Genomic DNA, 18,197 nt, shown 5'->3' on the forward strand with positions numbered 1-18,197 from the left:
AGAGTTTGTCTCCAGTTTTATGACTCACATTGACTGGTGTGTGGTTTATAGGAGTGGAAAGTTTGCGCTTTGGTTAGAGGAGTCCAGGAAACTGTGGCTTCGTGTTATGTGCTTAATATCCATCAAAACCGGGGTGTCTGGGTGGCTCAGTTGGTTAAGTGTCCTCCTTCGGCAAAGGTCATCTCACGGCTCGTGGGTTTGAACCCCGCGGTGGGCTCTGTGCTGACAGCTCGGAGCCTGCAGCCTGCTTCAGATTCTGCGTCTCCCTCTCTCTCTGCCCCTCTCCTGCTCATGCTCTGTCTCTCTCCTTCGCTCTTAAAAATACACATTAAAACAATTTTTTAAAAATCCATAAAAACAGTGCTCACATGTATGTATTTATATTGTGGCAGTATATCTATTTATGTGCTGCACTTCCTAATATATGGTATCAGGATTGTGAAGTGCCATGGAAAGTGTAGAAAACTTCTGTTCAAAATGGCTAGTAGGTCCTTGTCAAGTTATTCATCTTTCTGAGCCTTTTGTTGTTTCCTCGTCTGTACAATGGAATACGTGTGACGGAATGCCTGTATTTAGCTGCTAGCGTGTCTGTGACAAAGGAAGGAAGACAATATAAAAAAAACTGATGAGCGCGGTACCTGTCACAAAAACGTTCTTTATAATTATTCATTTAACCAGGTGAGGACACGGCCCGCAGCCGAAAGGAGCGAGTGCTGTGCTCCACCTGGAGTTTGTTTCCAAAGACGTGTTCACCTGTCAGGTGGAATGATGCTCTTCTTTTTCTCTCTTTGTTTCCAGCCACAGGACGAAGTCTTCAGGCTGGCCACCTCCCTCGGGAACCTGGGGCTTGAACCAGGTACCCCCCTATGGATGGGAGATGACTGCGAACCGGGATGGCCGGGACTGCTTCATCAAGTAGGTAGAACTGACGCCGTGAACAGTGAACTCTTTGCTTTTTCCATGTCTCTTTTTCAAGCCATGACTCAGTCAGTTAACTTTGCATTAGGGTCTCAGAGACGTTGGGAGGCCATTACGCAAAGCATCTTAATCTCCTGTGTCTTCTATGTCTCCCGACATGAGGTTGCTTCGTCATTGGTCGTGTGCCATGTGAGAGTAATACGTCGGGGTATAGTAAGGGCATTCTGGGACAGAGAAACAGTGTTCAGTAGTAAATCTGAGGCCAGTTGTACTCGCTGTCTGAGGCTAGAACTAAAGTGTGACATGGAGGTGTAGCATTTCAATTGCTTTCTAGAAATGGTCAAGACAGAAATGTTACTAGCTCATTTGTAACTTAAAACATCAGCTGCAAGAGTTGTGTGCGTTACCGGTTGACTCATAAGTTTCTCACACTAACACTGGCTAAAGTTTTGGAGTTTTGTGGTATATTTTTTTGCGTGTTACAGTGCATATAACAGAATGGTAAATTTTATGTAACATCTTAACCATTTTTTGGTGTACGATTCTGGAATATTAGGTACATTCAGAAGGTTATACAACCATTACCACTGTCCGTTTCTAGAACTTTTTCATCATCCCCAACAGAAACTCTGGACCCATTAAATAACTTCCCATTCCCCCTCTTCCAGCTTCTGGTAACCTCTATTCTACTTTCTGTCTCTATGAATCTGCCTATTTTCTTTAATTTTTTTAAATGTTTATTTATTTTTGAGAGAGAGAATGAATGAGCGAGCAGGGGAGGGACAGAGAGAGAGGGAGACAGAATCCAAAGTAGGCTCCAGGCTCTGAGCTGGCAGCACAGAGCCCGACATGGGGCTCAAACTCATGAACCACGAGATAACGACCCGAGCCGAAGTTGAACACTCAACCGAGACACCCAGGCACGCCTGAATCTGCCTATTGTAGATATCTCATATAATGTGAAATCCTAAAGTATTTGTTGTTTTGTGTGTAGCTCATTTCACTTAGCATAATGTCCTCAACATTCATCCATGGTATAGTGTGTAGAATGATTTTATTCCTTTTCAAGGCTGAATTATTTTCCTTTGTCTGTATTCTATTGTATGGATACACCTGATTTGCTTAACCATTCATCTGTCAATGGAAGTTTGGGTTGTGTCTACCTTTTGGTTCTTATGAATAATGCTGCCATGAACATGGCTTTACAAGTATCTGTTTGAGTCCCTGCTTACCATTCTTGTGGGTATATACCGAGCAGTGAAATGACCAGATCATAAGGTAGTTGTATGTTTACCTTTTGGAGGAACCACCAAACTATTTTGGAGGAACCAGTCACTATAGTTTTCTGGTTTTTTGGAATTGAATGAGATGAGTTTTTTTTTTATTCTGATCTTTATTTTTTTAATATAATTTATTGTCAAATTGGCTTCCATACAACACCCAGTGCTCATCCCAGCAAGTGCTCTCCTCAGTGCCCATCACCCACTTTCCCATCTCCCCCACCTCCCATCCCCCCTCAGTTTGTTCGCTGTATTTAAAAGTCTTCTGGTTTGCCTCCCTCCCTCTCTATTTGTAACTATTTGTTTTCTCCTTCCCTTCCCCCATGATCTTCTGTTAAGTTTGTCAAGATCCACATATGGGTGAAAACATACAATATCTGTCCTTCTCTGACTGACTTATTTCACTCAGCATAATACCTTCTGGTTCCATCCACGTGGCTGTAAATGGCATGATTTCATTCTTTCTCATTGCCAAGTAGTATGGGTAAAGAAGATGTGGTTTATGTATACAGTGGAGACGAGTTCTTATATTGCACTCATCAAAAAAGCAGTCATCCACCCCACTTACTTTTACAACCCAAGTGAATCATTCTTTTTGTGTTTTTAAGTTTATTTATTTATTTTTGAGAGAGAGAGACGAAGTGAGAGAGGGGCAGAGAGAGAGGGAGACAGAGCATCCCATGCAGGCTCTTCTCTGCCAGCACAGAGCCTGACCCGGTGATTGAACTCATGAACCACAAGATCATGACCCGAAACAAAATTAAGAATCTGTTGCTTAACCGACTGAGCCACCAAGGTACCCCAAATATTCTTAAATATCAGAATTAAAAAAATAGATGTGAGATCATTAATCATGGTTGATCCTAGCCTAATACACCTGAGCAGAGATTGGAGGCCAAAGGAAACTTTTTTAGACCATGGGCTGCATTCTTTGTTCTAGTCAGTCTTACTGGGGACTGACAAGCAGATAGAGTCACTATCAAGGTGCGGGATCATGTTTATAAAGATAAAAATATTTCCAAGATTGGTTTGGGGGATTTGGTCGTTGGACAGCCTAGCACCTCCCAGTGATTATTGGAAGGTATTTACATGAAAAACACATGAATGTTGTGGTCAGGTTTTCGGTCTCTGTGGTTGCAATCTCTCCTCTGTTTTGAATTTCCTGCGAAGGGGAAAGGTGGTGCCTTCAGAGTACAATTTGTTCCTGGGGGGCTTGCCTTCTGGGAAGATTGAAGTGGCCCTTGAACATGACCCACCTCAGGGAGCCTATGGCAGTGGCCCTCTGGCTCTTCAACGCTTTCCTGAGGATGTGCTCCCCTAGAAACTACCCAGGAAATGGTAGTGGAATGGTAGTAGAATCTCCCAGAAAGCTCCAAGACTGGCAGAAAGGCCAACAATTTTGCCCATACCCTAGATTCTGAATTGCTCATTTCGTACAGTTCACCCAAGTCCCTTCTATTGCTGGAGAGATGATATTTTGTCATATTCTAGTGTGCCATCTATTTTGTAACATGGTTATACATTTTTGTAATTGGCTCAGTTGAGGTGGCCTGGATGCTTTGACCCAAAACCATAAAAATTTCTGCCAAAGAAATGTACTTCGTACAAGATACAGATGATACATGTATGCAGGTATATCTTAGACTTTTCCGATGGAAATGGATTTTGCTTTTTCCCTCGCTGGATCCGGGCTCCCATACGTTCCGAACCATTTGATCAATATACGTGAAGTCAAACCAAGGCCTATTGGTTATACAGTCCAGGCATCCTAGCTAGCTCTGGCCACATGCGTTTTTCCTTGGTGTCATTGACATTTTCAAGGGCAAGCCCAGGTGTAAATTTAACATTTACACTGGCCTAATGCCAGCTGTTAAAACCTGTAAGAGCAAATCAGCAACTTAATGGAAGACACCTGCACTGATTACTAAATAGCAACTCTGAAAACCAATGTCACCAGTGTCACTTTTTCAAATCTCTAGGGTTTGTTTAGTTGAAAAGTAAATTTCCACACGTCTCTCAGACTCATTGTTTTCCCATGTCAAGAACAGTACTTCTTTCAAAAGTGTTTGTTCTTTCTTTATCACTAGTGAGTTTTATAAATGAGAATCATTCTGGTGGGGTGTTTTTTTCTTATCCCTTACAGAGAAATACTCTAATTACGAAAGTTTCTGGGGCACTCTGGTTTGCAGTTTGGAGTATATCTCTACTCATTAGTTTTCTAAGTTAAAAGAACAATTTGAAAATTAAACTGTGACTATTAATTATCACCTTTGCAGTTAATTTTTCACTCTTTTACATATTCTCTTTGAAAGAGATTAGATGTCTTCCCTTTTTTTATCTTAGGATCCAAATGATATCCCACATCAGACAATTGGTTTTGACAGAGGTACAACTTCTTTCAAGTTATTAATAAAGCTATGGGAAGAACCAGGCTTCACACGTTCAAAGTTAGATTCTTCTAGCTCAATAATGAGCTATTTCTAGCATGATGAGTCCTTCAGAATATAGCCCCGGCTCGTTAACTGTGTTCAAGTTTCCTCTTCCCTTTCCCATCCCCAATTATTTAGGGTAGGACCAAGAAGTTAAATTCCATAGAGAGTTGGTAACACATAGGGTTAATCATTTTTTTAAATGTCACTATGCACATGGAAATAATTTGAGGAACAGTAGAAACTGCTGATGCCTGGTTGTCCTAGTCTGTTTGGGCCTTTAGAATAAAACACCACAGACTGGGTGGTTTACAGAGAGAAATTTATGTGCATACTTTTTGAGGCTTGGAAATCCAAGATCGGTGTGCTAGCTTGGTTGGGTTCTTGGTAAAGGCCCTCTGCTTGGCTTGCAGATAGTTTCCTTTGCTCTGTACCCTCGCATGACAGTAAGAGAGAGACACACAGAGAGAGGGATCATGTCTCTAAGTCTCTTCTTAGAAGGGCACTAATTCTATTGGGGATTAGGGCTTTAACAAATGGATTTTGGAGGGACACAAACATTCAGTGCATATTCCTTGATGTTGGGGTGGAGCCAAGAAATAGAGTTTCAGAAACTCCCCAGGTGATTCTAATGAACAGCAGTGGTTGTTGATGTGCAGCATTTTCCTGTACATGACCTTATTTAATTGACAAATAATGATCCCCTTTCCAGATGATAGAAGGAGAATCAGACTAATCACATGTTGCTTTCCAAAGTTTTTCACATGCTTACCTAGTCCCCACACATCGCACGTTCAAATACACCAAACTCTGCATCAGAAAAAGGACAACGTTTGTTGCTCTTCTTAGAAAAATATGAAATACATTGGTTTGAGCAACAGAGAATATTGTTTAAGAAACATGGGAGATGTAGGAGTGCCTAGGTGGTTCAGTCAGTTACGGGTCCAACTCTTGGTTTCAGCTCAGGTCATGATTTCCCAATTTGTGAGTTTAAGCCCCACGTTGGGCCCTGCGTTGTTGCTGCAGAGCTTGCTTGGGATTCTCTGTCTCTCCCTCTCCCTCTCCCTCTCTCTGCCCCTCCACCCCCCCATTCCCCGTCAGAATAAATAAACTTAAAAATAAAGGAAACGTGGGAGATGTAAAAGAAGACTTTCTCAGTTGCTTATTATTACCATTTAAGAGAGAGAACAAAGCAGGGGAAAGGAGAGAGACAGACGGGGAGAGAGAAACTAGATCGAAAGGGAAGAGTCTCAGGACACTGTTGTGTTAAGAAATGGGTGAGAGAGGGAGAGATGGACGGAAAGAGAAAGACCTACACAGAAAATGAGGCACTCTGAGATGTTTGCTATAGTAACAGCATCAATAAATATGTCGGTGTAGATGTAAATATAGATATTTACATAGCTACTGATAAAGATGTACAGAGATACAAGATGTAGTTCTGGATATAGATATAAATGGATATAGAATATAGGTATAGATTATAGAAGTGTGTGGATATAGAGGTGTACAACCGCGTCTGCCCAGAAGGGTCCTGGTTTATGAGTATTGTTCCGACATGATTACTGAGACTATATCCTTTTGCTCTAAATATGTTCTCATTTGGGTGAACCACGTTTAGAAAATTCTTGGGAGACCTAAGGTTTCATGAAACCTTCACACCTGACCTGTGAGATAGTGAAGGTACATTGAGGAATCTACTTTTATAAAAAAAGGTGAGTTTCACAGGAAGTGGGGTTGCCACATCCTGTGTCTAGTCAACCAGCATTTGGTCCCCATCATCAGACTGTAAGACCTTGGTTGTTTTGGCTTGGTAATGGAGTCCAACCCATGCCAAACCTCCTATGTTATGTAGCTTCAATCATCACCCCTAGGGTTACCCAGCCCTATCAATGTGTGTTCAGCTCAGTTCACCTCCACCCTTCCCTGTCATACCTTCCCCACTCAGCATCTTTAGTAATGGCTATCAGCCTCTTTGTCTGGCCATGTGCTTCCTATAAAAGCACTCCTTGGCCCGCCCAACATAAGTCCACCAAACATTTATTGAACGCTACTATATGCTGAAGATTCCAAGATTAGTAAGGCAATTTCTTAGCTTCCAGGATCTCAAGAGTATGGTGGTCATGATAGGCCTGCCATCATTCTCAACTGAGCAAGATCTGTTTAACCTCCTTAGAGACACATAATATGTATAACAGAGACAAGGGAGCCCTGTGTGTTAGTAATGTACCATTTTTGAGTTAAATGGGGGCAAAAACATACCTGTTGGACTGTGTGGCTGGGGATGCTTCATGGAACAGTGATGTGCTTCATAAATCTGGCACTTTGGCTTTTGAAGACTGAATGAGTAAGTAAAACATGATCAAAACAAGTATTAGAACACCAGGTGGCAAGGTAGATGATGATGAAGACTCAGCCCCGTTGGAGTCTGGGGATCGAAATGTAGGGGATAGGAAATGAGTTTTCAAGTTCTACATTTGAGAGGCTTCTTTGTTTTCTTCTTCTTTTGTCTAGCTCCAGAAAAGAATAATCTGAGGAAATGAAAGCCGTTTGCATGACCCACCTCCCTTTTTTATTAATCACAGCAGAAGCAGCACGTCCATGATGATAGGACTCTGTCATCCTGGAAAATGGAAATAGCCTATTTTTACCTCTCCTTGCTTGTGAACCCAAGAATCATCCCCCTTGGCTTTACCTACTTAGTATAATTCACATGTCCCTGAGAGGACAGAAGCAATTGATTATCAGGCATTCTTTGGTACTTTTAATGTTATTCTTTGGGTGTTGTTTTGCTTTGTTTTTACCCCAAGATATCGTAAGAGAGTCTTATTATAAGAATACTTACCGTATTCTGTCGATAAGTCCCTTAATCTGTTCTCTTTTAAGAGTTCTCTTAAACTTTTCCTTCTCTAAAAATTAAAAAAATAGAAAGTCAACAAGAATGAAGTTGTGTAGTCGGATTTGGACATTGTGGTGGTACCTACCATTCCCCGTAATATTTGTGTATTTGAAATAGATGTCAGTTTCCTACTTTACTGATCCTGCATTATTAAAAGACCTCCAACAGGGGCACCTGGGTGGCTCAGTCAGTTAAGGGTCTGACTTTTGGTTTCTGCTCAGGTCACGATCTCACAATTCGTGGGTTCAAGCCCCACTTTGGGCTCTGCGCTGACAGCGCGGAGCCTGCTCTGGATCCTCTGTCTCCCCCTCTCTCTGCCCTTCGGCTCCCCCCCCCAAAATAAATACACATACATTTTTTAAAAATCGACATCCAACAGGGGCGCCTGGGTGGCGCAGTCGGTTAAGCGCCCGACTTCAGCCAGGTCACGATCTCGCGGTCTGTGAGTTCGAGCCCCGCGTCGGGCTCTGTGCTGACTGCTCAGAGCCTGGAGCCTGTTTCCGATTCTGTGTCTCCCTCTCTCTCTGCCCCTCCCCCATTCATGCTCTGTCTCTCTCTGTCCCAAAAATAAAATAAACATTGAAAAAAAAAATTAAAAAAAAAAAATCGACATCCAACAAAGGACAAATGGATCTGAGTGATTACACAAGTTGTTACCCTTTGATTCTGGGAATGAAATATGCAAGGTTTTTATGAAAATTTAAAGGTGTGCCAAGGATACAAATAGGAGAGATTTATTTCAGGGGGCTTGCTATATTATGTTGTGACTTTTCAACTGTTCAGAGTTACGAATTAGCATTATGTTGGAGAAGAAACAGTTTGCCTCATTTTTTGTGTTTCTGATGAAGAATTCTTAAATAAAATACATTGCTTCCAAGTATACACAATGAATTCTTCATAAAACGCAAAAAATTTCCTCATGGCAAGAGCAAATGCCATTTAGTTAAATGAGTTCCTTTAGGATCCCAAGCATCCATTTAAGTGAGGGGGGTATATTATAATTTTGGAATCGGAGGAACAAACTAAATGTGATAACATCATTACATGCAATGAAAGGTAATTATGTCGTGTCAATGCAAAAGCTTTCCCGGCTGAACATTAGGGGCTGTTTATTCCCTTCATTGGAACAGATTTGTTTTCTTTCGAATCTGACAAAGCACCTATCTGCTGAGTTAATAATTACTGCTCCCAGCTGGAAGATAAGTTTGCAGAGTTGATGGAAGTGCTTTTAAAAGGAAGCCTCCGAAATGACGCTATCATTCCTGTTCTAACCTGGCATATGGCTCACAGAGCTGCGCTAGGCAGGCTTCTCCTGTATCAGAGTCTGTCTCGATTTCTCTGTACATTTGTTCTAGACATTTTGCTGGGTTACTGAATCTGTCCATCACTTGTGCATACATATCTCAAACTCTTGGCTTTTTTTGTCCAGCCCAGCCGAAGTATTGTAATGACCTGAATTTCCTTGGGCCGCTTGATGACAGGGAGAGTTGGGACACACACAGTCAAGCAGAGCTGGGGACAGCAGGTTGGGTGGCAAACAGGATTGGTTCCTTCTTCTACTGAGCGTTTTTGCAGCCTCTAGGGATGTCCGTGAAGTGGGTCACGAAGGCCGTTCAGGATCACAGGGACAGCCAAACTGTGAAAAGGAGGAGCACCTGGAGGACCAGGTTTGTGTCACAGCCTGTAATTGAAATAGTTGCTTGAGGCTGCTACCACCTCTTGATTCTTTTGAGTGGCCTCTGGAGCTCTTTCGGGATTGAGCCAGCCCTCGCAGAGAGCAATTTTGATATCATCACCTAAGGCCGGGGCCCAGGCAGGAGATTCTGGCCTGTGCCAAATGCCAAGTGGCCTGTGTGGGTGTTTCTGCCATGTAAATTGGCTGACCTGAAGGGAACATGGTATGACCTTTGTGGCACACGTCTTCTCCCTGTGGTCTGCATGCGTGCATCAGAGCAGGAGAGCACGGCTGCTTATGGAGAGTCTCACTGTGGTTCCTCAGGGCTTCGAAACCACAGTCCCTGCCACGCCCTTGTCCTCTCTCTCCTCTCAAAGCCTCCATGAATCCTTGTTATCAACGGCCATTTTCTGGAGAAGAGTCTCTTCAGTTGGGTGGATGATGATGAACGGCAGTACTTGTTTGTGCCGGCGGTCACGCAGATGAGCCTGGGTCCAGAGTAGGCATGTCACTCTGCCGTTTCATGGAGGATGTCCCTCTGTGACTCCAGGAGCACAGGCTGGGCATCGGCAGTTCAGATGGTGAAGGCCGCGAGAGACTCTCTAAGACGACTATTTAATCTAACAGATGCCCGTGAGTATACAGGGCCAAACACATGATTTTCAGCACCCACTGCAGACCGAAAATCAGCTCCCTCCCTCAAAGAGCTGGATAAATGTGCTCATAAGGGTACTAAAATCTCTAGGTTGTCCCTTCTGTGGTGTGCCAGTATTTCCTACTTTTACATTTGACACCATTCTATGTAAGGAAAAGTAAAAATTTTGAATTATTAGCATGAATCTTACTGATGACTTTTTGATGGAAATGTAAGAGCTTTTCACTCCTATGCAGAATCACTGACATTACACAATTTGTATTTCGTGGCTTATACGTTTATATGTGTTTCATTCCAACCCAAAAAGCAGAAATGGTATACGAAATTCACTTAACAGTTTTTCTTTTACTTCTCGGTATGAGGACACTCTACCCAAACTCCCTACCTTTGGCTAGGTCTTAGGTCAAGAAGAACTGAAAGGAAATGTAACTATGGGTTGCCCTATCTTTCCCTTTCCTTCTCTGTCTTCATTTTCGGTAGGTCAATGGCCAATACAGGGAAGGAAGACAAGTAAGAAAGGATGTGACAGGATTGCTTGGTCATTCATTTTTCTTAGAAGGCTATAACTGCTAAAGACTGATTAGCCTTCAGCCCTCACCTCCCAAGATCACCTATTGATTTTTTTTTTTTAATCATTTTCTTCATGTGGTCTTTTCAATAGATACCTAGCAAAGAGGACAGATTACTTCTGGGTATTGACTCCCTCAGAAAGTTCTCTCTCTGCCCTGTTAATGATGTGATTTCTCACCAAAGGATAGACACTTTTCTTCCTCCACCCCGACGCTTATTTCTGTAGGCCAAATCAGCAAACCTTTTCTGTAAAAGGTCACATTATATATATTTTAGGCTTTGGAAGCAATGTGGTGGCTATCACAACTCAAAGCAATGCAACCCTGCCATTGTAGTGTGAACACAGCCATAAGAAATATGTCAATAAATGGATATGTAAACAAATGTATAAATAAACTGTGTTCTAATAAAACTTTATTTACAAAAGCAAGCTGGGGGCCAAATTTGTCTTGTGGGGTGGAATTTATTCACACCCTCACTCTAGAGTATCTTGCATTTGACCCCATTCTTATTATTTCTTATTATTTCTAGTTCACTATCTGATAAATTTATACAACCCTCCCATGAAATGGGAAGCTGCCATTTATTTTATGCACAATGGAATTTATGGTAGACATTGGTAAAGTGCCTTTTCTCAGGTACTGTTAGTAATGCAAAGTTCCATGGTATATTTACTGTAAGTAAGGACTTCTTGCACAGCTCTCACATTCGTGACCTACCTCTAAGTAAGGTTGTAGGAATAGCGCCATCAAAATTCAACAGAGAAGTAAAACCTTCACTGTTAGAATGTCATGACTCTCTCCACTTCCTCGTGATGGGGGCTGAGGGAGAGGAGGTCAGCCGATCACAGGGTTTGCAGCTGCTCCCATAGCCACTCAGACCTTTGTGGGAGGGGTTGAAGGGAAAGCAACAATAGCAACCTAAAACCCAGTCACAATGGAATGCTAAAAGCAAGTGCAAATAATTATTAGGGAAGTGAAAATTACATAGCAACTTGTCACTAGTGGTCCACAGAGAAACAGACCCATTGTATTTTGAAAAAGTTAATTGTCCATAGTGTTTTGAACTAATACTGCTCATTTTCCTTGAGGAATTTTATAATGCTCCCATATAAAAGTCCCCAATTCACTTCTGGTGATGTTCTGTTCTAAGATATTCTCTTGGCTTCTGTGACATCATTCCCTTCCTTTTGCCGCAAACTCACTGCTTCTCTTGTCTCCTCAGCTAGTTCTTCTTTTTGAGCTCAATGATTAAAGTTCAGTTTCCCACATTATTATGCCTACATTTCTACTTGGAACTCGTAAAACATTTAAGGGATTTTTTTGATTTCAATATCTTGATACTATTTCATTTCAGTCCACAAAGTACTGGAAACTCATGACTGTGCCCCTACAAGAGATGAAGGAGGTTAATCAGAGTTGGGTTGCATGCCTAGAATTTTTTCTGGGCCATAGTAGGTAGTCAATAAATACTTTTGAGAAAAATGTTTAGGTGTATGTATATATAAGTAGATAGGTGGGTGACTTAATGGATGCATGAATAGAACTTTTTCTGAAGCATTATATTCAGTAGATTGTTCGGAATAATTCTGATGGTTAACTCAGTTAACATAGTATCCCAATAATATTCTGCTGTATAAATTTCACTACCAGAATTTGAGCACATAGATAAAGCCCTATATTTCCTAAAAGAACCTTGAGACCTTGAAAGGTCATCATGTCCTTGTCACTGATTCGTATCGTAGTGTGCCTGTTTATCAAATATCCAAAATTCAGAATGTAATGAAAGGGAATTTCGGAAGTAGTGTAACTACACTGTATCCCATCAGCAAGTGGATTAGAACTCTAAAAGACAGAAATTGGGTGGTCAGAACTCTTGGGCTAGGATCCCAGCTCTTCTCAGTACTAGTTGTGTAATGGTGGGTAATCATTTGGAGACTGTAGGCCTCGCCTCACTTTTGTCATTAGAAAATAGTGTGTTTGGACTAGAAAACAGTGTAATTTGGGAATCTAGTGAGTTATGAGCAACAGAAAATTCTTAACAAGTTTGGCTTTAATAATGAAAAGAATTTTTTGTTTTATGTCACTAAAAGGTAGTGGTAAGACGCTCATAGGTAAGAGAAGCCTAAGAAAATATGACGACTAAATGTGATGTGATACCCTGGGTGGCACTGTAGAACAGATAAAGGACATTAGGTGTAAACCCACGGGTAATCTGAATGAAATATGAGCTTTAACTAGTAATAATGTATCAGTATTGGTGCACTGATTGTGAAAATTTTCCCATGCTACTGTAAGATGTTAACAGTAGACAAAACTGAATGTCAGATAAAGGAGAACTCTATAATTTTATCAAAGTGGTCTAAAATAAGTGTGTATGTAAGAAGTACTCAAAGTGGGGTGATGCCAACAAGATACCAGTCCATGATGCTTTGCCACCTCACTCTCCCACAGAGAAACTGTGTTTCTATTATGGAGGAATATACCTTTGTGAGAGTCGTAGAGACCAATTAAGAAGTCATAGTACCCTGACCAATGTAAAGCAAAGAAAGAATTCAGCAAAAGAGATAGTTAAATTCATGTTGGTTTGCATACCTGTCCATGTTCCTCCCCCTATGTGAACTACTGTGGTGCAACTAGCAAGACACCACCTACACCAAAGATCCTTACTCAGGACAGAAACAACAGAGCAGTCCTTGCACCCAGTGTTCTAGCTTGTCTTGGGGCTTCCTGGGGGACTGTAATCCTTCTCCCCTGACTTGGAGTGCTGATTGGACTAAAGATTTTGTTTGAAAGCTCTTGAAAACAGATGCTATTGGTATGGACCCTTAGAACTTCAGATCCATTGGCAGGTGTCTGGAGGAACAAGATATCATGGGTTTCTGAGAAGTCAGAACAAGCTGCCCCCTGAATTTCAAATGACTAAAATCAGGGGCACCTGGCTGGCTCAGTCGGATAAAAATACGACTTCAGCTCAGGTCATGATCTCACAGTCCATGGGTTTGAGCCCTGAGTCAGGCTTCATGCTGACAGCTCAGAGCCTAGATCCTGTTCTGGGTTCTGTGCCTCCCTCTTTCTCTGTCCCTCCCCTACTTGCACTTGATCTCTCTCTGTCTCTCAAAAATAAATAAACCTAAAAAAAATTTTTTTTAAATAAAATGACTTTAAAAATCACACTCACAAGTCCAGAGAAGACACATCCTCAGGAAATGGTTGAAATATTCTAGGGTCTCTATCCGGGCTGACCAGTGAAGTATTTCCCTGGATAAAACCCATCTATAAAGGCTGGAAGAGATTTTTTCACCCCAAATGCCCACTTCTCAACAACAATAAAGAACAGTGGCATACTAAGATACAGGGAAAGTGGGCCAAATGTAACAACAAAATTAAATGCTAGAAACTGGCTCTAATGAAATACACATTCATGTGCATGTCTTTGTTTCACATATCATAATAACTGTCATAAAATGTGCCATGAGCTAAATGAGAACAGAGATAGAGACAGCTAAATGAAACAAGGAAAACACTGCGTGAACAAAATGAGAATATCAATAAAGAGATAGAAACTATGACATACTCCCAATGGAAATTCTGGTGTTGGAAAATACAATAACTGCAATGAAAAGAACACTAGAGTAGATGAACAGCAGACTTGATCAGGTAGAAAAAAAACTGGGTGAAATTGAAGACACATTTAAAATTGTGGAGTCAAAGTAGAAGAAAGGAAAGTAGAATGAAGAAACAGGACGACAGGCTTAGAGACCATGAGACACTAGTAAGCAACGTTGTATTCGTTTTGGAAATCCAGAATGAGAAGAGGGTCAGAAGTGGGCCGAGACTTTATGTGAACAAGTAGTAGTGAAAACTTCCCAAATTTAAAGAAATATCCATAGTTATTAAAGAACCTCAAATAACTTTAATCTAGGATAAATTCAAAAAGTCACACAGCTAGTCAGATAATAATCAAACTGTAAAAGTTGAAGGCAAAGAGAAAAGTGTTAACAAGCAGGAAAAAAACCCAACTCATCATGTACAATGAAGTTTTTATAAGGTTATGAGTGAATTCTTCAGCAAAAACATTATAGGCTAGAATGAGCAAGATGATACATTTAAATTGCTGAAATAAAAAACATAGTTTTCAACCAGAATACTGTATCCAGGAAACCTGTCCTTCAAAAATGAAAAAATCAAGACATTCTAAGAAAAACAATTCCTGAGGAAATTCATTACCACAAGACCTAGTCTTTAAGAAATATTGAAAGGAATATTTCAAGGTGAAACAAAATGATGCTAAACCTTAACCAAAAGTCAAATGAAATTATAAAGTTCTCCAGTAAGGTAAGCTTGTTGACAAAAGTAGCTTCTTCTCTTAATGTCATTTTCATGCATCAGTTCGGTTTTAATTCTTGTATAGAACTTAAATAATGAAAACATTTTTAAAAAGCACTAAGTCTATGCAAATGAGTATGTAACATGTAAAGATGTGATGTGGGACATCAATAACATAATGTGCCAGGAGAGGGTGGAGCTATTGAGGTGGCTTTCTTATACAATTGGAATCAGGTTGTTATGAGTTTAAAATAGAATGTTTTATGTAATTGTAATGATAACCACAAAGGAATTACCTATAAGATATATAATAAAATGGCATTAAGAAGGGAATGAAAGCATGCAAGTATAAAACTCCATGAAACACAAAGGAAGCTAGTAAAACAGGGAAACAGAGATTAAAAAAAATACAGCTCATATAGCAAAAGTTAAGTCCTTCTATGCCAGTAATTACTTAAAGTACAAATAGATTAAACTCCCCAATTAAAAACATAGGTAGAAGGTGTTTTAGAAACAGACTCTGAATATGTGCTGTCTGTAAGAAACTCACTTTTGATGCAATGATAAAGTGAAAGTATGGGAAAAACTTAAATGCAATCTGTACTCAAAAGAGAGAAGCAGTGGCCATCCTGGTATCACACAGAATAGATTTTAAGTCCAAAAGTGTTTCAGGAGACAAAGAAGGATATTATATTATGATAAATTGACAATTGTCCAAGAAGATGTAATAATTACAAGTATTTATATAACAAACATGGAAGCTTCTAAATATATGAAGCAAACATTGACAGCATTCAAGAAAGAAATATATAGCAACACAGTGATAGTTCGAGACTTTCAATAGCCCACTTCAATAATAGATAGAAAGAAGATAAATAAGGAAACAGTGTAATTGCACCTAGCAGTCATAACCAGAATATTGTGCCCAACCACAGCACAATATACATTCTTAAGGAATCTTTCAAACATTATCCAAGATAGACTATATGTTGGGCCTAAGAGAACTCGCAATAAATTTTAGAAGAATGCAATTATATAAAATATCTTTTCAGATAACAATGGAATGGAAATGGAAATCAGCAAAAGAAGGAAAACTGGGAGACTGAGGAGTATGTAAAAATTAAACAGTGCACATAACCAACTAATTGGTCAAAGGAAATGTATCCAGGGAAATTATAAAATACAGAGTGACAAGTTAAACATGAAAACTCAACGTATTAAAACTTACGTGATACAATGAATGCAGACCTAACAGGGAAGTTTATAGCTTGAAAATATATACTAAAAAAAACAAGGGAAAATATTCTGAAATCAATAAGCTACCTTTACACCTCAATGAGCTAGGAAAACATGAACAAATTAATCCTAAAGCTAGCAGAAGGAAGCGAATAATAAAGATGACAGCACAAATTAATGAAATGGAAAATAATAAACCAAGAGAAAAAATTCAATAAAACCAAAGTTGCGCTACTTTGAAAAGATCAATGTTATTGGCAAGCTTTTATCTAGATTAATAAAAAGGAAAGAAGGCTTAAATAAATAAACTCAGAAATGAAAGAGGTGACATTAGAGTCAATGTCACAGAAATGAAAAGGAATACTAGAGAATACTTTCAACAACTGTATGTCAACAGATTGGATAACAAGAAATGGGCTGCTACCCACAAAACAAAAGAAAAAAGAAGAAGAGAAAAAATAAATAAAGCTAGAACTTGTAAATATGGGGCCCATGGGTATTTCAGCCATTTAAGCGTCTGAGTCTTGGATTCCACTCAGGTCATGATCTCATGATCCCTGAGTTTGAGCCCCGTATCGGGCTCCATGCTGACAGTGCAGAGCCTGCTCTGGATTCTCTCCCTCCTTGCTCCTCCCCTGTTTGCACTCTCTCTTGCTCTCTCTCTGGCTTAAAATAAATAAATAAACTTAAAAAAAGAAAACTTGAATAGTGTTTACTAGTGTCTGTGGTAAGGACAGAGAGTTGTTTTTCAATGAGTATATATATTTAGTTCTGAATGGTGTCTCAATTCTGGAACTGTTACCCAACAATGTAAATATACATAACACTAGTGAATTGTGCACTTTAAAATGTTCAAGATGGAAAGTTTCACAACACATGGTTTTTCCATGATAAAAAAAAAAATCTATACCAAGTATTAGCACCAGCTTCGGAAGAGGTTTAAGGAGCACACAGAGGTATCAGGGCTTTGCTCCCCATCTCTGAATTCTCTCTGTTCTGTCTTCACCCTCCAGTTTCATTTCTCTTGAATCCAGTCCCCTCCGGTACTAGCATTCACCATCCACAAGAGAGAGATAAGCTGTGTCCCCACATTCTGCAAATCAACCCCTGGGCTCTCACTGCTGGAACTGGTGTAGGCCACGCACAATCCCCCTTCAGCAAATCACAATGGGTGGAGGTACGGGAAATGCTGGTTGGCTTACAACCAACAGGGCTTGCCCTGGAAGTGTAAGTAGAGTCAGTCCTGCCTGTACCAGTCGGGAGAAGGGTCATTTTCTGCTGATACCAGGGGTCAACAAATTTCTGTACTGGGGCCATATTAGAATTACTTTTCCTTTGCCGGTCATGTGGTTTCCCTGCAGCTATTCGATTCTGCCATGATAGCATGAAAGCAGCCATAGACCTTAAATAAATGAATGTGGCCGTATTCCAGTAAAACTTTACAGATACTCAAACTTGGATTTCATATAATTTTCATCTATCATGAAATGTCATACTTTGTTTTTTCTTAACCATTTAAAAATGTAAAACCATCTTAGCTCACAGATGGCTGGTAGGATTTGGCCCACAGGCTGGAGCTTGCAGATTCCCTGTTCAAGATAATCTGTCCAAATGCCTTTTAGCTCTTGAACAAAGGCATTTCTGTGTGAGTTGCAGCAAGGCGTCTGGAAGGTCATGCAATCTCTTTTTCTTTTACCTTGTGCACTGAATTGTCATAACTTTTGGTTGACATAGAACACTTGGCACAGACAGGACAATACACTGTTCAATATTAGGGAGAATGACTCTTCTCCACCATTATTGGAAATTAAAGGGATATCTTCAAATCTGCAGGTACAAATTAGAGACTTAGGTTCAAACTATTGTCGGGTTGCAATGCAATCGATCTCCTGTTTTTGTTCACTTTTACACATGTCTGGCTTAAATATTTAGTAGACTCCAGCTGTCTTGAGAAAGATCTATTTCTTAATGGCTTTATTTTCCAGTCACTGATCAGAGGGCCATTATGTAAATGATCGAAATAAGTATTCAAAATGTGGGTTTCAAGTACTTTAGTGTCGCAGGGTGACACTGGAGAGAGAGGAATTGGAGATAGAGCTGAACAGTAAGGAGCAGAGGAAGAATAAAGTCAAGGAAGCTTTTAATTTCCTACAAGGAGAGGGTTTATCTGGATCTCTGGAGGAAGATGAAAAGAAAACAGGCTTGGG

General features: G+C 40.2%; 1 protein-coding gene across 1 annotated transcript in view; it reads left to right on the forward strand.

The window, feature by feature from the left end:
• The first annotated feature begins 796 nt into the window (after positions 1-796).
• Positions 797-18,197, forward strand: part of FRMPD4 (FERM and PDZ domain containing 4) — a 185,970-nt gene continuing 168,569 nt past the window's right edge. Inside the window, exon 1 of the mRNA XM_047076357.1 lies at positions 797-915. Within this exon, the coding sequence (XP_046932313.1) occupies positions 878-915 (38 nt within the window). The 5' untranslated portion in view covers positions 797-877. The remainder of the gene's footprint in view (positions 916-18,197) is intronic.

This window comes from Lynx rufus, unplaced genomic scaffold (genome assembly GCF_022079265.1).
Source record: "Lynx rufus isolate CCGP_SWC_20201006 ecotype Redwood Valley unplaced genomic scaffold, mLynRuf1.p SCAF_14, whole genome shotgun sequence".
NCBI lineage: Eukaryota > Metazoa > Chordata > Mammalia > Carnivora > Felidae > Lynx > Lynx rufus.